Below are 22,164 nucleotides of genomic sequence, written 5' to 3'. Positions count from 1 at the left end.
TCTGGACTTTTTGTCTGCCAGATTCTCCCAGCTTACTAAGCCCCATTACCTCTTCAGCTTCCGACACCACTTTTCCCCCATCTTCTCCCTCTGCCTATGCATCGCTGTCCCACCATCACTCCGCAGGCACTCAGCCTTCCTCCCTTGGGAGTTCCCCAGCTGGTTCTCCCACCGTTCCTCTGCATCCAACCAATCCATGAGACATGCTATCTAGTAGTCCACCACTGATCTCTCCTCCAAACAAGACCCACCGAGTTTGAATGCTGATGCCACCAAAAATTCTAGTTTCACTGCAGCATCCCCACTACTTTGTAGAGATGGAAAGAAATGACAGCTAGGAATCAGTACTGTAAGCCTGTCCAGATCTGGCCTGCTGTAGCTGAGCAGATCCCAGAGCACCTCTTCCCTCCCACAGCTGGACCCACATGCCTGCCGCTGACATTATAGGAGCCATGCTGTCCTTTTGCAGCTGGCCGTCTGCATAACATGTCTAACAATATCTAACAAGCCGGTTAATTAAGAAGTATTTGGTGTTTAAAATAGAACCTTTTATTCTTGCAATATACAGGTTTTCCTTCATAAAACTTTACATAGAATGTTTAACTTCTGTTTTTAAAAAAGGAACTTGTAACACATAATCCGACATAAAGTTAAAAGCCTTACAAAGTTCTTAGAAAGGTTAGTGGCCTTCTGTGATTGAAATCCAGTTGCTTTTAAAGGGGATGTCTGTGGCCCTGATGCAGCCAAGGTTAGTTCTGGCAAGCCTCTCTGTGTCTACTCAAAAGTAAGACCCATTGAATTTTGTGGGGGGCTTTCTCCTGAAGAAGTAGATATAGGATTATAGCCTAAATATCATTAAAGCAATGAGGATTCATTTAGTTTCAATGGGTCCATAGCAAACTATCTTGATCTGCATCAGAGGACTTATTTATAATTTGTAGCTTGGTTTGCTTCTATGGCTGACATGGGCTGGTCTAGTGCATTTTTACTCCAAAATATATGCCACTCATTTCAGTGGTACTTCCTCTGGAGTAAGTAGAGAGAGGATGACAGCCACATCCTACAAGGAATTTCTACAGGAGCAGTTTCTACTCTGCATCCAAGAAGATTCCCTTATGACACAGGTGTTGTTTATGTACACATTGTTTTAATTCATTTTTAAAATTTTCCTTTGTTTTTGTTTTGATGAAGTCGACATCCAAGATATCACCTGGAGGGCGACAGGTTAGCCAGCCCTGGAGTAGACAATCTTGGGCTTGAGGGCAAATAGTCTGACTATAGGCAGGTTTTTTTGCTCCATGCAAGGTCATAGCTATTTATTGTCGTGGCCTGTTGGATACGCAGTTTTGAATTGCCTTGGATGTAGGTCTGCTAGTGTTTTCATTCAAGAGAACTGTTCCATGTTGTGCCATCAGAATAAGCCAGTCCAACTTGCACACTGATGACATATAAACAAAAGGCAATTCGGTCCTTGTTCATGCGTGTCACTGGTATGTGTTGCCAACTAAAAACTAATGCTACCATCTTTGCTCTCTTAGCCCACAGCCCATCCAGCTCTTGTATCAATAAAAGGGGGGCCTCAGGCTCTCTTCAAGAGGTAAGGCAGGGAGGAGGAACCAACAGATCTTAAGGTCTCGTTGGACTCCCATCAGCCCCCAACAAACATGGCCAACAGTCGGGGATCACGGGAGTTGCAGTCCAGCAAGTCCCATAGTATGCATTCTTCTTTCAGACAAATTTTCGCTTACACATGCAAAGTTAATGCAGAAATAGTCAATCTACTGCCTCAAACTCTGGTGGTCACTCTAAGTCAGAGTTCTTCGAGTGACCTTCCTGCTGCAGACCAAAGTGCTGCTAAAGGCACAAGAGTGAAGGCCATTAAAATGGAAAAGAAGCTGGCAACTTCGCAGAGAAACCCAGGGAGTTAGAATTCAACTATATACATATAGAGAAAGAAACTTCTCTGCGTGTTTATGCTATAGGCAAGTCACAGGGAGACACCGCTGGGTAAGGGATAATATAAGCAGCAAAACTCAATTCCTACTTTGTTTGCCATTTCTGAATGCACACACACAAAAAATGATCACCTCTAACCTGCTTAATGTGGCTTTTCGGTTCTTGGACAGTTTGCTTCCATCAACTCCGGAGCATCTGAATTGTGTCCTAATGTTGGGCAACCCCCACCAATCCCCCCAGTTTTGGTGCTTTTAACAGTTTCACTAAAGCAAACAAGCAAAAATCCTGTTTGCAGATCCTGACATGCAGAAAGTAATAGGGAGGGCTTCACCTGTTGCATGCCTGCCTGCCGTGTACCTGTTGAAAGACTGAGGAGTCTTACAAGATAAAAGAGGGTTAATCCTAGTCCCACTTTGACCAGAGGAACAGCTACCAAGCCCCAGAGTCTCATAAAAAAAGCACAGCAAAATATTTCTCCCCATTTATTCACCACTATCCAGCTTCTGCTTTGTGTGTGTCTAATAAGAAGCAACTCAACTAACTCATTATTTAGGCCAAGGAGTTCCATGAATACCTTTCCCCCATAATTGTACAGGTCCATTTTCTCTTGCAGATAATTTTCAAAGGCACAATGTGCAGCTCTGCCATACTCTGTTTGGCCCTCTTGCATAAAATCATTTCAAGTTCTGAGCTGCCCTGGTATGAAAATAGATGCCAGCTGCCTGGGAGTCAATTTTGTCGGTTGTTTTTGTACATTATTTTAAAAGCCAACACCATGTTATTTTGGCATTGCTAGTCAAGAGTGTAAGTTACAGGTTTTTCTTCTTGCAATGTACAAGACATGCTATGTTCATCTGCTTGAAACTTCACGCAGCAAAACCGCATAGAAACAGTGATCTGTTTGCCTTCTTGAAGAGTCGGCATATTCCAATTCTGTCTGCTTTATAGGCATATTTTGCCATGGCCCAAGGACTTCCCAGCACAGAAGAAAACAAAACTAACATTCAACAGAGGAAAGGGAGATTCATTCTCAGCAAGGTTCACTGTCTTATCAAAAAGACGAGCTCCGTGGCTGAATAGTCAACATTACTGTGACAACTTGACCAGCTGGCTTTTTGGCAATCACTAAAAGGGTGTGTGTAGGTAGGTAGGTAGGTAGGTAGGTAGGTAGGTAGGTAAGAGGGAAGGGGGAAAGGAAAGGAAAGGTGGGTGGCGCTGTGGGTTAAACCACAGAGCCTAGAACTTGACGATCAGAAGGTTGGTGGTTCGAATCCCCGCGATGGAGTGAGCTCCCGTTGCTCGGTCCCTGCTCCTGCCAACCTAGCAGTTAGAAAGTATACCAGTGCAAGTAGATAAATAGGTACCGCTGTGGTGGGAAGGTAAACGGCGTTTCTGTGCACTGCTCTGGTTTGCCAGAAGCAGCTTAGTCATGCTGGCCACATGACCCGAAAGCTGTACGCCAGCTCCCTCAGCCAATAAAGCGAGATGAGCTCCGCAACCTCAGAGTTGGTCACGACTGGACCTAATGGTCAGGGGTCCCTTTACCTTTATTTATCAGAAGAGACAACATCTTCCATGATGATGTCACTCCCATTTCTATTTATTACCTACTCACCACCATTTTGTTTTTACGGGTAGAAGTTCCGACTCAAAAATATGGGGAAGTAACAGACTTTTTGGGAAGCTCTCAATCTTCCACCTAGAAGGCAGCCCTTCACAGCACCCTGCAACGTCTCCCCACTCCTTGAAAGCTGTAGCAGGGGAAAGTATTGGTTTCCCCAGGTTTGTGACATCATCCACTAGGCGAATCCCAGAGCAAATTTTGAGCAGCCAGTGTCACTAATGGAAAAGGCAATGAGGAGTCAGACATGAGTGAGAATTGGCATGGTGGCTGCTGAGGAAGTCACAAAGGCACTGCTTTCCCCTTCACAAACAAGACTACAGCTGAAGAGGACTGCAAGGAAGAGGAGGAGGCAGCAGCTGAGGCCTGAGGTAAGGGTACAGGTGAGGGAGCAACCATGCCAGGGAGCAAAATCATTTCCGTTCCCATCGTACTGTAGCCGCTGCACTGGAAAGCCACTGAACATGAGCTCGTTCACTCCTGCAACGAGCACGCATGGGGAAGGGACTTTCCAGGGTGGCCCCTGAGGAAGGCCAGGATCACACAATTGTACAAAAGATGCTCCCGTTGTTATGGCAGCCGCCATCCACTCTAGCTGCTATCCTGGCGGTCATGTTTGAGACTTTCTGACTATTCCCAGATGTTGATACGCCTCTGGAGGCTCCTTCGATGTGAGGCCGCGCTGGGGGGTTCTCTAGGGTCCAGGCAACGTCCGACCTGGAAGGACAGGAAGACATAACAAGGCATTTGTCAGATACCTAGTCTGAATTGACTCCGCCTTACACATGGAAAAATACGGTATGCTTAAAATGTAGAGGGCATCAGCTGTATGGAATAAGGGTCCTCATATTCTCAAGTCCCCAAAGGGCTACCTGGCTTACCTTTTCTTGAATGCCAGGAGCTTGTTGCTTTGAACGACACAGGCTTCCGTGTCGGAGGCCTGCTGCAAAATGCTCTTTTTGGACTTCCCTTGGAAAATCACATTGTCCTGTACCAAGGCCTTGGTCCGGTCAAGCATCTCAATCGCATATCCTCGAAAGGAGTGGATTCTGTTCTTGGTTACCTTGAAGGAAAAGAGGAGAACACAATTATTGGTAACATAGCACTCCATTAGCAAAATTAGATGATTCATCATTTGGGAAGAGAAAGAGCGAGTTGGTTTTCCAGAAGAAGGCGATTTAAAAAAGAAGCACCCAAGACAGCTTGATAGGGAAATTTGATGCCAGTTGAACCTCAAGAGAGAAAAAGCCTAAAGCAGGCATAGGCAAACTCAGCCCTCCAGCTGTTTTGAGACTACAATTCCCATCATCCCTGATCACTGGTCCTGTTAGCTAGGGATGATGGGAGTTGTAGTCCCAAAACAGCTGGAGGGCCGAGTTTGCCTATGCCTGGTCTAAAGGAACTAGAAGTCAGGAAGACTGTTCCCTGCGAAGAGGAACTGACAGTTATGTCACTCTGAGGAATAAGGGTCTCCTTAACAAACCACTGGCACCCTTAACAAAAGTTCCCAGGATTCTGTGGTAGAAGCCATGTCTGCTTAAAGTGGTATTATGGTGCTTGGGGGAAGATAGCAGCCTGCCGCCTGGGGGCGTGCTGAAGCAGAGCGCCCCGTGCTTCAGGCAGACATCGGCCAGCCCCACAAGCTCGGGGGACAGCGGGGAGGCGGAGCGCCGCCATACCGCTGTTCCCTGACCTGTTTTGGTTTCCCCGACCTGGTTTTGGGGGGAAAATAAAGGAATTTTTTTTTTTTTTTTGCTTTATTTCCCCAACAAAAAACTAGGTGCGTCCTATGGGACGGAGCGTCCTATGGGATGAAAAATACGGGATTTCATTCCAAATCTGAGCCAGACAGAGGATGAGGTCAGGTGGGTGTCCTGTCCACCCCACCCCCACAACAAAAATTCAGGTTCTGCCCATATCCAAGAGGGAATTGGAAAGGCCAACAGCAGTTCTGTGGGAAACTGTGTAAAATTACCAGCCGCCGGTGGTGCAACACACACTCAAATTCCACAATCCACTATATGGCGATACCGAAATCGACAAGAACTGAGAAAGAAATGGGAGCATTTCCTGGAGGTTAGTAGACAAATGAAGACACAATTTCCTTTAAAAAATATCTACTGCAGAACTAGCACGTTTTTGTGTGTGTGTGTGTGTTTTGCTGGCGTGTTAAGGGCTCTTGTGTCAGTGAATGGATCTGTAGATCCTCATCTTCTCCCATTTGTTTATTTCTTTTGCCTCCTTCACGCCTGTCATTTTCTGGGACTGCATTCAACATGATATTTCTCGCCACAGCAGCAGCTTTCCCCCTTTCTTCTCTGAGGACTGTTCCAACCTGTTTACTTGCTCTGCTACTTCTCTTGGGGTAGGCGATGGATTCTTGCCAGAACGCAAATGAGAAAACAGCAGCAGAGGCAACAAACAACCCTTAGGCTTTCTATTAAAATGTGCTCACTTATCAATATAGAGGTGTGTGGGCACTTTGCACCCCTCCTCATTTTTGCAATTGCTTTTTTTAATTGAGCGATGTGGGATTTTGGGGGGGGAATTTTGTTGCTGTTTTGTTATAGCTCGTTTGTCTGTTTTATTTCTTTGGGAACCTGTGTGTAGGTGTCTGCGGGCGGGGTGGTGGTGATTCTGAGCATTGAGTTTTTCTTCCTTTCTGTGAAATAGGTATTTTACAGTGTTCACAGTAGTTTCCTAGCTCTCCAAGTGTGCTCCAGGAACCAAGAAGGTTGGTGACCCCCTATGTAGAGTGTCTGTATGGAAGCGGGAATAACCTGGAGTGGTGCTAGTGGGCAGAGACCTGGGTTTATATCTCTACTCTGCCACAGAAGCTCGTGGGAGGACCATGGGCAGCCAACCAAACGTGCTTCACAGGGGCATCCAAAATGCTATGAGAAGAGTTAATGTAGTATAGAATTCTTTGATGTCACCACAGTAGACAGTATTCATAGAATCATAGAATCCTAGAGTTGGAAAAGACCACAAGGGCCATCGAGTCCAACCCCCTGCTAAGCAGGAAACACCATCAGAGCACTCCTGACATATGGTTGTCAAGCCTCTGCTTAAAGACCTCCAAAGAAGGAGACTCCACCACACTCCTTGGCAGCAAATTCCACTGTCAAACAGCTCTTACTGTCAGGAAGTTCTTCCTAATGTTTAGGTGGAATCTTCTTTCTTGTAGTTTGGAACCATTGCTCCGTGTCCGCTTCTCTGGAGCAGCAGAAAACAACCTTTCTCCCTCCTCTATGTGACATCCTTTTATATATTTGAACATGGCTATCATATCACCCCTTAACCTCCTCTTCTCCAGGCTAAACATGCCCAGCTCCCTTAGCCGTTCCTCATAAGGCATCGTTTCCAGGCCTTTGACCATTTTGGTTGCCCTCCTCTGGACACGTTCCAGTTTGTCAGTGTCCTTCTTGAACTGTGGTGCCCAGAACTGGACACAGTACTCCAGGTGAGGTCTGACCAGAGCAGTTAGGTCTCTTATTAAATATACAGTGTTAGTTTTACTATGCGAGCAGGAGGAGTTTGTTTTACGCTGTCATGTGCCTCAGAATAAGTCTGTAAAGTCTCATAAGTCTGTCAGTGTCTCATGTTCATATACAGTGGTACTTTGGTTCTCAAATGCCTTGGTTCCCAAACACCAAAAACCCGGAAGTAAGTGTTCCAGTTTTCAAACACTTTGTTGAAGCCGAACATCTGATGCAGCCGTCAGCTATTGTATCCAGGGTGCCTGCACCAATCAGAAGCTGTGCCTTGGTTTTGAAACATTTCAGAAGTCAAACGGACATCCGGAACAGATTAAGTTTGGTGCTTTTGTTTTTGCGTTTTTGTTTTTGAGGCTTTTTCAGTTATTTTGTTTTATTGACTGTGTGGAACCCAGTTCAGCTATAGATTGATTGATTGATTGATTGTACGGCTGTGGAAATGGATTAAAAAACCCATCCAAACAATGACTATCATCAGTGCAGGTAAGAAAAAAAATTTTTTAACACTTATCACCTACAATACTGTCTTATTTCTTTTATAGTACAGTACATTGATCATTGCTTTGAGAAAGTGCATCTTGGTTTTGGAACACTTTGGTTTTGGAACGGACCTCCAGAACAGATTAAGTTTGAGAACCAAGGTACCACTGTGTGTGTGTGTATATATATATATATATATGCTTTCGTAGATTTTCACGGGTACAGGAATGCAGGTTTTGGTGTCCTCGGGTGTCTTCCCGTGTAAAAGTTGGGGTGTCTAGGCGACGTTTCGACGAGGTCTCACTCGTCATCTTCAGGCTGGTGCTTTCGGCTTCTTGTTACTGGAACAGAGCAGGATCTCAGTGTTTGAGTTCCTATAAATACTGTTGAGGGGGTGTGGTGTATAGCCTCCAATGTTCTGGGCAGAGAGGAAGTTCCCAGGCTAGTGTGCCTTTTCTTCTTTTGTTCCTTAATTACTTGAGGGATATCTTGAGTGATTTCTTGAGTGATATCCTGAGTACCACTTAGGTGGGTCATTAGGTGTGGATTAGTTGCTAAAGTCTTTGTGTCTTGACCTCTTGAACTTTGTGAAGAGTTTTTCTGAGAAGATGGCTGTACTGCACTTAGTTGTGCTCTGGCTTGGCTTCGTGTATAGGGGCGAGCTGTGGTTTTGTGGCCTGTGTCAGCCAGATCTGTGTAGGGATTGCAGGGGGGTGCAGCATCCGGAGGTGCCACCATGGTTTGGCTACTGGATGGCCATCGAGATAGAGAAACACCCCCACAACATGAACAAGCGTGACGACACATCCCGCTTGCCAGACATCTGGAAATTAGCCCTCCCCACAAAAACTGACACCAGATCCAGAGGCACACAGAACGCCATCACCAATCAACCACACCAGACCCAAACCCAGACCCTCTCCACAGATAAATTACAGACACCATCCAGTAGCCAAACCATGGTGGCACCTCCGGATGCTGCACCCCCCTGCAATCCCTACACAGATCTGGCTGACACAGGCCACAAAACCACAGCTCGCCCCTATACACGAAGCCAAGCCAGAGCACAACTAAGTGCAGTACAGCCATCTTCTCAGAAAAACTCTTCACAAAGTTCAAGAGGTCAAGACACAAAGACTTTAGCAACTAATCCACACCTAATGACCCACCTAAGTGGTACTCAGGATATCACTCAAGAAATCACTCAAGATATCCCTCAAGTAATTAAGGAACAAAAGAAGAAAAGGCACACTAGCCTAGGAACTTCCTCTCTGCCCAGAACATTGGAGGCTATACACCACACCCCCTCAACAGTATTTATAGGAACTCAAACACTGAGATCCTGCTCTGTTCCAGTAACAAGAAGCCGAAAGCACCAGCCTGAAGATGACGAGTGAGACCTCGTCGAAACGTCGCCTAGACACCCCAACTTTTACACGGGAAGACACCCGAGGACACCAAAACCTGCATATATATATATATATATATATATATATATATATATATATATGCTTTCGTAGATTTTCACGGGTACAGGAATGCAGGTTTTGGTGTCCTCGGGTGTCTTCCCGTGTAAACAAGAAGCCCCGAAAGCACCAGCCTGAAGATGACGAGTGAGACCTCGTCGAAACGTCGCCTAGACACCCCAACTTTTACACGGGAAGACACCCGAGGACACCAAAACCTGCATATATATATATATATATATATATATATATATATATATATATAGTCAAAGGCGACTATGGGGTTGCGACGCTCATCTCGCTTTCAGGCCAAGGGACCTGGCATTTGTCCACAGACAGCTTTCTGGGTCATGTGGCCAGCACGACTAGCCTGCTTCTGGAACAACAGAACACCTGACAGAAACCAGAGCGCATGGAAACACTGTTTGCCTTCCTGCCACAGAGGTACCTATTTATCTACTAGCACTGGTGTGCTTCTGGACTGCTAGGTTGGCAGGAGCTGGGACAGACCAATGGGAGCTCAGCCCATCGTGGGAATTCGAACTGCCGACATTCTGATCGGCAAGCCCAAAAGGCTCAGTAGTTTAGACCCACAGTGCCACCTGCGTCCCTTTATATATAAAGTGGCTACTTTATTTAGAATACTAAAACATATTTGTGTGTACACACACACAAATTATGTTTTAGTATTCCAATTAAAGTAGCATGTTATGTTTAAACAGAAAATCTTTTGGTCTTTTCTAGGAGGAAAAAAAGAGAACTATATTTTTTAAATGGCCAAAGAACCTGGGGCAGCTTTTACACATATAAATATCACTGCTGGAAGGAAAAAATGAGGTACTGTACTGTATTTTTTGCTCTATAAGACTCACTTTTTCCCTCCTAAAAAGTAAGGGGAAATGTGTGTGCGTCTCATGGAGCGAATGCAGGCTGCGCAGCTATCCCAGAAGCCAGAACAGCAAGAGGGACTGCTGCTTTCACTGCACAGCGATCCCTCTTGCTATTCTGGCTTCTGAGATTCAGAATATTTTTTTTTCTTGTTTGCCTCCTCCAAAAACTAGGTGCGTCTTGTGGTCTGGTGCGTCTTATAGAGCATAGATACGGTAACTTGTGCATGCAACCCTTCATGGAGGACTGGTGAAATATAGATAATCATAATGAGTCATCTAAATAACCACAAATCATCATAATGATTATTAATGACTATTTAGATGACTCTTGGGTCTCTTCCAACTCTGTAACTCTATGGAAGGCCACCTCCAGGGATTCTTCATCTGTAATTCCTGTATTGCAAGGGGCTAGACTGGATGATCACTGGGGTCCATTCCAACTCCACGATTCCCTGGTAACAAGCAAGCTTGTTCTCTTTTATTTCGCCACGCACCTTCATATCGGCTGCCTGAAGCAGCTTGAGGCCACAGCCCTGATTGCCCAAAATGTCATTCTCGGTGACGATTCCCTCGCCCTTGGAGGCCACCCCGTGGCTGCTGTTGTCGTAAATGCCGTTCCCACGGAGCTCCACCCGGCACTCTGCTTCCACCACCACTCCCCCCAGGCTATTGCAAGAGATGCTGTTGTTTGCGATTCTCGTGAGCTGCGAGCTTTGGAAGACGGAGACCCCGCAGTCGTGGTTGGCGTGGATGGCGTTTCCGATGATGTTCAGGGCTTCGCTGCTCTTGATGTACAAGCCAGCAGCTACGAGAGGAGGAAAAGCGCCCTTGAATCAATAACCCATCTTAACCAAAACAACAACCACCATTACGACAAAAACCTGGGGCAAGAAGGGACAGAAACCCGGAAATGCACCTACGTTGAAGTCAAACGATTAAGATGCTGCAATGTTAATACAGTAGTACCTCGGGTTACATACGCTTCAGGTTACAGACTCCGCTAACCCAGAAATAGTGTTTTAGGTTAAGAACTTTGCTTCAGGATGAGAACAGAAATCGTGCTCTGGCGGCGCAGTGGCAGCAGGAGGCCCCATTAGCTAAAGTAGTGCTTCAGGTTAAGAACAGTTTCAGGTTAAGTATGGACCTCTGGAACGAATTAGGTGCTTAACCCGAGGTACCACTGTATCTGCATTAAAAACAAAAAACTGCCCGCAGTTAAACAGACCCCAGCTATATGGCTAGGATCCTGATTTTAAGGAAGGTGTGATATTTTATTATACCAACTGGCAGGGCTTGTTTCAGCCAGAACTCACTGGAACTGAGCCCTGGCACATCTTTGCTGAGTTCCGGCACCACTTTATAGTGTTTTGGCATGGCGGCTCAGCATCACGTTGCTCCAGGTTGCAGGCGGCACAGTGACTGGTGCCATGCGGTGGATCGTGGCATCGTAAGTCACCGAAAATGGTGGTGGGGCAAGCGTAGCGTTTCTGCAGGAGCTTCCCAGTATACCTGAAGGAACGTCTCCCATCGTTCAGCCCAGACACTGAGGTCCAACTCCGAGGGCCTTCTGGCAGTTCCCTCACTGCGAGAAGTGAAGCTACAGGGAACCAGGCAGAGGGCCTTCTCGGTAGTGGCACCCGCCCTGTGGAACACTCTCCTGTCAGATGTCAAGGAAATAAACAACTATCTGACTTTTAGAAGACATCTGAAGTTTTTAATGTTTGATGTTTTATTGTGTTTTTAATATTCTGTTGTGAACCACCCAGAGTGGCTAGGGAGACCCAGCCTGATGCGCGGGGTATAAGTACAAAATAATAATAATTATTATTATTATTTCCCAGAAGGAATTCTCAGAAGCTTCATTGGAGCCTCTTTGGCCTTTCCCGTGGACAAGGCTGGCTACACAATGTTCCCGGCCAGCACTCACCTCCATTGTGGTTGATGTTGTTCGACTCCACGAGAGCCACGCTGATTGGCCTCCGGATAACCACGCGTTCATCCTCACTCTCCAGGTCATTCTCCCAGTTGGCAGCTTCTCCTTCGTCATTGAAGTTCTCGTTGCCCCCTTGGTTGGCAAGGTAGTCATTAGCATCATCTTTGCGGCAAAACACCGCAATCCCATAGATGCTGTTGTGACCGATTTGGTTGTTTGCGATGTGCGGGAGGCTGGAGGACATTATCCAGACACCGCAGCCCTTGTTCCCTATGCCAAGAGAAGAGGGAGAAAGCACATTGGCCTGTCTTCCTGATGTAACATTGTGCAAGAGACTGAAGAAGCTTGGGCCGGGAGCTAACTGGGTCCTAGGTGTCCTGAATTGCTTGGAGGCTGAGGAATGGTGAGAGGCAGAATCTCCACAGACTGGGCTGAGTGTCAGGCCTAATAAGCAGGACAGCTCATTCCTGGTGGTCTTCCTCCATGAAAATCAGTTGCTGAAACAGGAAGTCCCTGCCTTCCCACCGACATCCAAATCCCTCTTCTCCAAGGGTTTCCCCGAGCAATTGGAGACTGCATCTGTATGCAGCCTCCGCCCTTTTCATGCCTCTTCTGGTTCTGGGAGACAAGGAGGGAGAGCTAGTTGTAGCAGGAGGGGAAGACACCTGGGACTCTTCACCAGCCAGACTCATCTCTGCTTCTTGGCCTCCTTCCTCTCCAGCTTCTGCCTCCGATTCCGGACTTCCCTCTACCACAGCCTCTCCCAAGCTCACTAAGCCTTGTTTCCTCTTTAGCTTCCAACACCTCCTCTTCCCCATCTTCTCCCTCTGACTCATTGTTGTCCAGCCCCCAAACCCCGGGCTCTGAGCCATTTTCCCTTGGATGTTCCCTAGCTGGTGCCTCCCACCATTCCACTGTGTCCAGCCAGACCCTGACAGGCCATCCTCCATTTTGAAACTGGAATCTAGAACAGTGAGAGCTGCTCTGCTACACTCAGCACACAAGACCCAGGGAAACAAGGATACGGAGGGGGTGATAACCCCACTGTCAGCAGAGGTTTACCATAAATGGTGTTCCCTTCTATGAGTCCTTTCCCACGCTCCCCGACCACCACGCCGTCTGAATAGCCACAGCAGATCAGGTTACTTCTGAGGACAGGGTCACCTCCACGGCGGATGTCTGTACCTCCCCACTGGTTCTCCCGGATGACGTTTTCTAAAGCAGTTTAAGGAAGGAATGGTAAACAAAGGATTGCCAACTATACAAAGGAGCACTGAAGGAATGAAGTGAAAAGACTATTTCACGTCAAGCCAGTTTCTACCTCGACTTCTGTATCAACCTGAGGCAGCCCAAGGCTGTGTCATCATCCAGCTTGTAGCTAGTCAAATGCTTGTTGTTATGAAAGGTTATTATTGTGTTTGTTATGAAGGACGAGGATGGCGCTGTGGTCTAAACCACTGAGACTCTTGGGATTGACTATCAGAAGGTCGGAGGTTCGAATCCCCACGACGGGGTGAGCTCCCGTTGCTCTGCCCCAGCTCCTGCCAACTTAGCAGTCCAAAAGCATACCAGTGAAAGTAGATAAATAGCTACCACTGTGGCGGGAAGGTAAATGGGATTTCCATGCACTCTGGCTTCTGCCACGGTGCTCTGTTGTGCCAGAAGCAGTTTAGTCATGCTGGCCACATGACCCAAAAAAGCTGTCTGTGGACAAACGCCGGCTCCCTCGGCCGGAAAGCGAGAAGGGCACCACAACCCCATAGTCAGCTCTGACTGGACTTAACCGTCCAGGGGTCCTTTACCCTTTTTTGTTTTGAGAAGAAGGGGGAATAGGAGAAAGGAGGAGAGCTTTTTCTTTCTCTTTCCAGCGCAGATCCTTGGCTACTATGACAGACTGGGAGCCCCAGTGACAGACCACTAAGGGAAAGCTTTCCAAATTGTGTGCCACAACACATTGGTGTGTCGGCTGCAGTGAGTAGGTGTGTCGCACAAATGCTCCCCACACTCCTCCTGGGGCTGGAAAGCATTCGTTTAACCTCTGGCTTGCTAGTAAAACTGAACTGCTGTGTCGTGAAATGATGCAAAACTGAACTGCTGTGTCGTGGAATGATGCACGTCCAAAAAGTGTGTCACCAACGTGAAAAGTCTGGAAAGCTCTGCACTAAGGAAATGCTCTGACCGTGCTCAAAAAGGGAAGTTCTGAGAGGCAGGTGGCGCCAAACGGACAAGAGAAATAACCATGAAGTGGTCACCAGACTTTTGTTGTTCAGAGCTGCAGCAGTTCTGAGGTGACTCTCCTATGAGCTAGGAAACCCATGGACCAAACAGCACTTCAGCCATGAAGTCAAAAAGTGGCTTTAGGCAAGCAGCCAGAGTCTCTCTTCTGTAAGATGGGGATGTGCACACTGGCCTACCTTACAGGGTTATGGGAAAGGACCACAAGACCTTGTCACATGAAATTTGAAGCACAGAAGTGGAGGAAGCTGCCCAATACAGAATCAGCCATATCAAACTCAGCATTGTCTACACTGACTGCCAGCAGCTCCAGGGGGGTGGCTCAGGCAATTGACATTCATTCCCAGTCTTACTTGCTCAGCCACTGAGCTAGGGACCTTCCTGCCCAGGAGTGTAGTGGGGTGTGTGTGTGTGTGCCAAAAACCCTGCCAAAACTGAAGTGAGGATTCACTATTTGGAGGTTATTTTTTGCCCAACCCAAACCCATGCCCCAGAAATGCTTTCCTTCCCACACCTGTTATTTGGCCTCTTCCGTTCTCATTCACAGCGATGCCAGCAGCAAGGCCTTGGAAGATGTGGTTCCCACTGGAATGAAAAGTGGTAGAGACACTGTCAGTGTTTTATACAGTTTGCTTATTTGTATAACAGCACAAGGTGAGAAAATAGTGGTAGGATTTTATCTTCTACACAAGTGCAAACACAAAGAACTCCCTCTGTGAAATTTGGCTTTCCTAATAGTCCTAAGTACTTGGCTTATGTCTTTTTTGGATAATTAATTAATTAAATTTATATATCGCCCATCACAACATCTCAGAGCAGTTCCCAGAATATACCGTTTCATTTTTTGCATTTGTACTGCTATTATTTTTACAGTACTGACTATCTTTTTTTAAAGAGATTTTACTATAGAGTTTACCCACCTCAACAAATGCCTGCCAACACTTCCATAGGAGAAAATATTACAGCAGTTTTATTTTAGTGGTAACCCAAAAATGATTTTGATTGTCACCAGATGCCAATAAGTGACTAAATCTGAATTCAAAAAGTCATTATCTTAAACTTTGCTGTTGTCAGACTGAAGACAGAAGTTCCAAAAGGTATCAGCAAAGAGTATGGTAGCTGAGTCTCCTTAACATGAACCAGTTGTTTTTCATTATGACAGCTTGAGCCCTTGAATATTCTGGGAGTTTTTTATAGTATTGATTTGCTTACTTCAATTAAAATTTATTATTATTTTTTTTTAAATCAGTATTGAAAGCTGCTGAGAGATCAAGGAGAATGAGCAGGGCTTATTTCCACCCTGTCCCCATCCCTTCTCTGAAAATGATCTGTGTGGGGGAATAATAGTGTGGTGAGATCTCTGTCAACCTAGAGAGAATCTCCTGGAGCCATTCTCTGGATTCCTCTGGGATTGAAGCTTTTAAGAAAAAATACCGGAGAAACAAGCTTTCCGATTGGTCCAAAGACCCAAGTGAGACTTCTGTTTGAAATACATTCAGGGCTGCTTGGGAATAATTAGACTAGCAATAATATCTTCCTAAGAATAACAAGCCTCATCTCCCACAACAACAAAAACTAGGCAAGATCAAGTCAAATGCCTCTTGTTTTAGCAGGGACAAACTGATCTCAATTATAACAGACTTGCAGGGTTTTTTTTGTTTTGATGAGCATGCTGCTGACAGCGTTGTCTAGGAAGAGAAATTACGTCTCCGCTCTGAGCTCCCTTCTTCTTTTATGTTCATTTCCTCTAGACTTCATTCGCTGCATCATAATCACCAGACAAGACAGCTGCCTATTTAGAAATTGCTACTTATTTGACAGGTCTGTTTCAGCCCAGTCGTGACCCTTATGCTTTGCAGATTAATAAAATCTGTTTCACACTTGTCAGTCGAGCTATTATGCTGGAACAAGCCGTTCCCAAATGGATGCTTAAGCCTGTCTAGGTTGCTTTGTGTTTCGGAAGAGCGTTGTGGGGCTGTTGTTTTCCTGCAAGAAGTGTCTGCTGTTGCATTCGCAGCACAGCTCCGACATTTATCTCAAAACAAGAACAGCCAATAAATCAGGAGCAGGTTTGCATGCCCTATAGACTCCCAAGTTTGAAAACTCCACAACCTGGAGGGTGATGAACTGAACTTCACGGCCAAGTTGGGATTCAAACTCTGGTTTATTCGAACTCTAGCCATTTCGCCACACTGGCTCTATCGACTGCCTACCCAAAGTAGCCCTGTGCCAGGGATGGAGAACACTGGGGCCATTCAGCTACTGTCAGAGTATGGCTCCCATCAACCCTTTCTGCGTTGGCAAAGTGGTCTGAAACTGCCACGACTTTGAAGCTAGCAATGTCTGAAGAGCCACAGATTCCCCACCCCTTCGCTACACACCCTCAGTCCATGTCCCATTGGGATGTACCACTGCCCTTGCATGAACCACGATCCGCTGCTGCAGGACTGGGTGAGGGAAAGCCGCCATTCTGGGAAGAACAACCATTTTTGATATGCTGCCCATCTGACTGGGTTACCCTGGCCACTCTGGGTGGCTTCCAACAAATTAAAACATAGCAAGAAATCAAACATTATAAACTTCCCTAAACAGGGCTGCCTTCAGATGTCTCCTAAAAGCCAGATACCTGTTTATTTCCTTGAGATCTGACAGCAGAGTGTTCCACAGGGAGGGGGCCACTACTGAGAAGGCCCTCTGCCTGGTTCCCTGTAACTTTGCTTCTTGCAGTGAGGGAACTGCCAGACGGCCCTCAGAAGTGGACCTCAGTGTCCAGGCTGAACGATGGAGGTGGAGATGCTCCTTCAGGTATACTGGGCCGAGGCTGTTTAGGGCTTTAAAGGTCAGTACCAACACTCTAAATTGTGCTCGGAAATGTACTGGGAGTCAATGTAGGTCTTTCAGGACTGGTGTTATATGGTCTTGGCGGCCACTTGGCGGCCACTAGTCTAGCTGCTGCATTCTGGATTAGTTGTAGTTTCCGAGTCACCTTCAAAGGTAGCTCCCCACATAGAGTGGGAAACATTGATCACCATTCTAGATCAGCAACCTTTGAGTTGCCCAGAACATACAGTATGAAAGCTACTTCCCCACAAAGCGACTGCAAAGACAAAGGTAAAGGGAAAGGGACCCCTGACCACTAGGTCCAGTCATGGGCGACTCTGGGGTTGCGACGCTCATCTCGCTTTATTGGCTGAGGGAGCCGGCGTACAGCTTCTGGGTCATGTGGCCAGTATGACTAAGCCGCTTCTGGTGAACCAGAGCAGCGCACGGAAACGCCGTTTACCTTCCTGCCGGACCGGTACCTATTTATCTACTTGCACTTTGAGGTGCTTTCGAACTGCTAGGTTGGCAGGAGCAGGGACCGAGCAACAGGAGCTCACCCCATCGTGGGGATTCGAACCGCCGACCTTCTGAATGGCAAGTCTTGGCTCTGTGGTTTAACCCACAGTGCCACCCGTGTAGGTACATTGGCCTAAAGACTTCATCTCCCTGTCAGTGTTCTTAATAATAATAATAATAATAATAATAATAATAATAATAAACTTTCCTGCTCTTTAGCTGCATGGAGGACGTGTGGGTGTATTGTTTCAAACCGACATCCAAAAAACGGCAAGAAATGCTGCTGTTGAATAACTTACCTCACCAGAGGGTTTCCGTTATACAGGATGTAAATGCCAGCCTCTTTATTTCCATATATTTGATTGCTACGGATGATGCCTTTCCCGTTGCCAAGGACAACGATGCCGGAGCGAAGGCCGCCGTGGATCCTATTACACTGCCGTTTGATTTATGCACAAGCACAAGAGGAATGAAAAACAGAAAGCAAGAGAGGGAGATCAGCCACAGAAAAGTCAAGGACTCAGTACAATAGCAGAAAGGTCAGCAAGCCTCCGGACAAAAGCGCCCAGCTCTTTCAAAGCTGGAAGTGGTTTGTTTTCGAGTGGAAGAGCCCAGTTTTGTGTCTCCTTGGAGAAGGCCTGGCATTTCGGCTGCGACTAAGCCTTCTGCCTCTATAGCGGCCACTCGATTTGGAAATCAAAAGGGCTCCCATCCTACCTTGGCCCCGTTAACTCAGATAAATACATAATTTCATCCACCAATTCTCAATTTTGCTGGACAGGAATAAAGGAGAGGGCAAAGGCTTATTGGATCAACCAGCACTTAGCAGCTTCTCAGTTGTGTCTCAGCTGAGGCTTTTAATATGCACTCATTAGCAAGTGGTGATGTTTTAGTTTCTTGCTGTGTAAAAAGCCTCACCTAACTGATTTCTGCAGATTAAACTGCTGTTAAAAAGGCACAGGAGTTGGCCAGGCAGGATTTCTTCTTCCTTTCCTGGTCAGTTAGAAACCCTAGCTCCTGCGGACAGAGAGAATAATGGCATCCACAGGCCAATGTTGGAGATCATCTTGCCAGGTCTCCTCAATTTTCTCCCCAATTTCAGAACACCCTCCGCTCTGAGGCCAGCCTAGCCCCAATATCAGCTCAATTTGGACACCAGGTTAAAACATGGCAATTTTCTCAGGCATTTTTGAATTACCATTCCTCTATGTAATAACAGAAATCAGCTACTCAGTGCTCTAAGATTATTTGTTCTTTTGCCAGCTTTCTGTTTTCCTGGTGGAATTACAGTATTGCTTTAAATGGGTTCTTTGACACTGTCCTGAGAACAGTTTGACTGAGGATAGGATAAATGCTTTTTATAAAGAAGAGGAAGAAGGGTTTGGATTTGATATCCCGCCTTTCACTCCCTTTAAGGAGCCTCAAAGCGGCTAACATTCTCCTTTCCCTTCCTCCCCCACAACAAACACTCTGTGAGGCAAGTGGGGCTGAGAGACTTCAGAGAAGTGTGACTGGCCCAAGGTCACCCAGCAGCTGCATGTGGAGGAGCGGAGACGCGAACCCGGTTCACCAGATTACGAGTCCACCGCTCTTAACCACTACACCACACTGGCTCATACAGGCACATATCTGAATGAGCCATGAAACGTCACCAACCTATCATCCCATGCCACTGTATTGTGAGGAATCAGGACCACAATGGACAGGAAAAGGTTTGGTCCGCTCTGTTTTCTACCCAAAGAAGGGTGGGGAAAGAATGCATGAGAATGAACCACAAGGAAGGAAACCTCCTTGCACTGACATGTCAGAAGGAATGGGACGTGTCTCCAGTCCCTCCAGCCCTTGTCTTGGGCAGCTGATTCAATTTTGAATTGCTTGCTCCTCCTTAAAGGAAGGCTGCTGTCCATCAGAAAACCTAGGTCCACACCTGCTTGAATTGTGCAAGGATGGAGCCTCTCACTAATGGTGCCTCCCTCTTGCACAATACTAGGAAAAGCTCTACAGTAGTGGGGACAGAACACAAACCAATAATAATAATAATAATAATTTATTATTTATACCCCGCCCATCTGGCTGGGTTTCCCTAGCCACTCTGGGTGCCTTCCAGCAGAATATTTAAAACATGATGAAACTTCAAACATTAAAAACTTCCCTAATAATAACTAATTAAAGGTAAAGGGACCCCTGACCATTAGGTCCAGTCGTGGCCGACTCTGGGGTTGCAGCACTCATCTCGCTTTATTGGCCGAGGAAGCCGGCGTACAGCTTCCGGGTCATGTGGCCAGCATGACTAAGCCGCTTTTGGCAAACCAAAGCAGCGCACGGAAACGCCGTTTACCTTCCCACCAGAGCGGTACCTATTTATCTACTTGCACTTTGACGTGCTTTCGAACTGCTAGGTTGGCAGGAGCAGGGACCGAGCAATGGGAGCTCACCCCGTTGCGGGGATTCGAACCGCCGACCTTCTGATCGGCAAGTCTTAGGCTCTGTGGTTTAAGATAATGTCCCAATAATAACTAATTAATAACTAATTAATAACTCTTGGACGGCAATGAAAGCTACTTGATCATTATGAAGTTCCAACATCTTTAGCATGGCATGGGGATAACCTAAAACTTACTGGGAGTAGCTGAGAACAACAGGCTTTTCATGCAAACATAGGAAGAAGAATTTGAGGATAAAACAAGTACCGTATTTTTTGCTCTATAGGACTCACTTTTTCCCTTCTAAAAAGTAAGGGGAAATGTGTGTGTGTTATGGAGTGAATGCAGGCTGTGCAGCTATCAAGAAGCTTTCACTGCGCAGCGATCCCTCTTGCTGTTCTGGCTTCTGAGATTCAGAATATTTTTTTTCTTGTTTTCCTCCTCCAAAAACTAGGTGCGTCTTGTGGTCTGGTGCATCTTATAGAGCGAAAAATACGGTAGCCTTAGATCAAAAGCGGCTGTCATGTTATGCAAGAAACATGAGATTCCTAAGCCTCTGGCTGCAGCATAATGTGAATTTGGGGAGGCATACACTGGGGAGAAGTGTTTACGGGTGTGACTGCTTGGCGTTACACCCCTCCATGCAACCTCTGCCCCAGGCTCATTTCCTTCCAGGCCCTTTTTCCAGCTTAAGACTCCAGCTAGGAGGAAAAGTGCGCCGGGGAGGGAGACTTGCAGGGGGAGGGGTAAGCACCTGCCTCCCGCCTGCTGCTTCTTTGTGTTGGGCGAATCCCAAGTTTGTTGCTTCAAGCTCTTTGGGTAAAAACATGAGCGTGCAAGGGTCAATACCAGGATCAGAGGGTTGGCTCCCTTCCGAATGTCCACGCCGGCTTCGCAGTTGGAATGGATGTTGTTTTCTGCAATCAAGCCTCCAGCCCCGAGGCGCAGAAATATCCCCGAGGTCTTGCAGTGGTGAATGTCATTCTTCAGCATGACGATCTAAAGGAAAGAAAAGGCAAATGCATTTCTAGATAAAGGTGGAGGAGGAGCTTGCTACGAGCGCACAAACATCAGCGTTTGTCAGGCTGAGATGGTCAAACAAAACAGTGTCGAGACTTGAGCTGTGACGCAAGAAATCTCTGATCTGAATCTTGTCTCTGCCTCAAATTGCTTTGATGGCCTTAAAAGGTAAAGGTAAAGGGACCCCTGACCATTAGGTCCAGTCATGACCGACTCAGGGGTTGCGGCGCTCATCTCGCTTTATTGGCCGAGGGAACCGGCATACAGCTTCCGGGTCATGTGGCCAGCATGACTAAGCCGCTTCTGGCGAACCAGAGCAGCGCACGGAAACGCCGTTTACCTTCCTGCCAGAGCGGTACCTATTTATCTACTTGCACTTTGTGCTTTCGAACTGCTAGGTTGACAGGAGCAGGGACCGAGCAACAGGAGCTCACCCCGTCGTGGGGATTCGAACCGCCGACCTTCTGAATGGCAAGTCCTAGGCTCTGTGGTTTAACCCACAGCACCACCCGTGTCCTTAGGCCCTTGATGGCCTTAGGGAAGTCCCTATTCTCCTTTGACACTATCCAGCCACCCTTACCACTTGTGCATCGAGGGGAAATGAGAGTCAGCACCCCAGCTCATCTGCTCCCTGTTTTACAGTGCCTGCATAATTATTTCCCAGACTTCTCGCAGCTGAGGTGCGTAATTTTCTGAATTAAAATGGAAGCACGCTTCACTCCCGTATCCAGAAACAAGTTGACTTTTACAGTATGAAGCAGAGTTGCCTTCTCCTGGGAGGCCCACCTCGTTGTGTCTCTGCATGAGTCATCACTGCGCTGGCATGCTTCTTGACAAGGAGGCAATTCCAAAGCAGTATCCCATACAGAGACAAAGCGGGTGGACTCCTCCGGTGGCAAGTAATTGTTCTTTGGAAGCAACAGGATTCCTCCATACTTGCCCTCAAGGAAACCTGCCCCGATTTCTCTGCCGCACGAGTCAGTGCCCAGTCAAGAGGCAGGATCCGAAAGCAGCAAACTCAGAGCAATGACTCATGCAGAGACACAGAGGGGGCAGGTTGCTGTATGCTGAAAAATCCAGTTACTCTCAATACAGAGACTACAGAACTTTCTGACTTTGGAGGGACCCATTCCATGCTCTTAATAATTAATAATAATAATAATTTATTATTTATACTCCACCCATCTGGCTGGGTTTCCCCAGCCACTCTGGGTGGCTGCCAGCAGAATATTATTAATAATAATACAGTGGTACCTCGAGTTACATACGCTTCAGGTTACGGACTCCGCTAACCCAGAAATAGT

At 46.7% G+C, this 22,164-nt stretch overlaps 1 protein-coding gene and 1 long non-coding RNA gene across 2 annotated transcripts in view; one reads left to right on the top strand and one right to left on the bottom strand.

The window, feature by feature from the left end:
* Nucleotides 1–526: 526 nt before the first annotated feature.
* The window catches only part of FBXO10 (F-box protein 10), a 39,044-nt gene continuing 17,406 nt past the window's right edge, over nt 527–22,164 (bottom strand). The window contains exons 4-11 of the mRNA XM_081893921.1: nt 20,690–20,839; nt 17,717–17,853; nt 14,593–14,663; nt 12,906–13,058; nt 11,838–12,113; nt 10,405–10,715; nt 4,459–4,640; nt 527–4,294 (exon numbers count right to left, since the gene is read on the bottom strand). Coding sequence (XP_081750047.1) covers nt 4,117–4,294; nt 4,459–4,640; nt 10,405–10,715; nt 11,838–12,113; nt 12,906–13,058; nt 14,593–14,663; nt 17,717–17,853; nt 20,690–20,839 — 1,458 coding nt within the window. The 3' untranslated portion in view covers nt 527–4,116. The remainder of the gene's footprint in view (nt 4,295–4,458; nt 4,641–10,404; nt 10,716–11,837; nt 12,114–12,905; nt 13,059–14,592; nt 14,664–17,716; nt 17,854–20,689; nt 20,840–22,164) is intronic.
* Nucleotides 14,644–15,961, top strand: LOC309360444. The gene is made up of 2 exons (XR_014164155.1): nt 14,644–14,732; nt 15,328–15,961. It is a non-coding gene; the product is annotated as an uncharacterized lncRNA (long non-coding RNA).

The sequence above is a fragment of the Podarcis melisellensis genome, assembly GCF_964234715.1.
Source record: "Podarcis melisellensis genome assembly, chromosome: 17".
Lineage (NCBI taxonomy): Eukaryota > Metazoa > Chordata > Lepidosauria > Squamata > Lacertidae > Podarcis > Podarcis melisellensis.
This window is presented reverse-complemented; position numbering and strand designations above follow the sequence as displayed.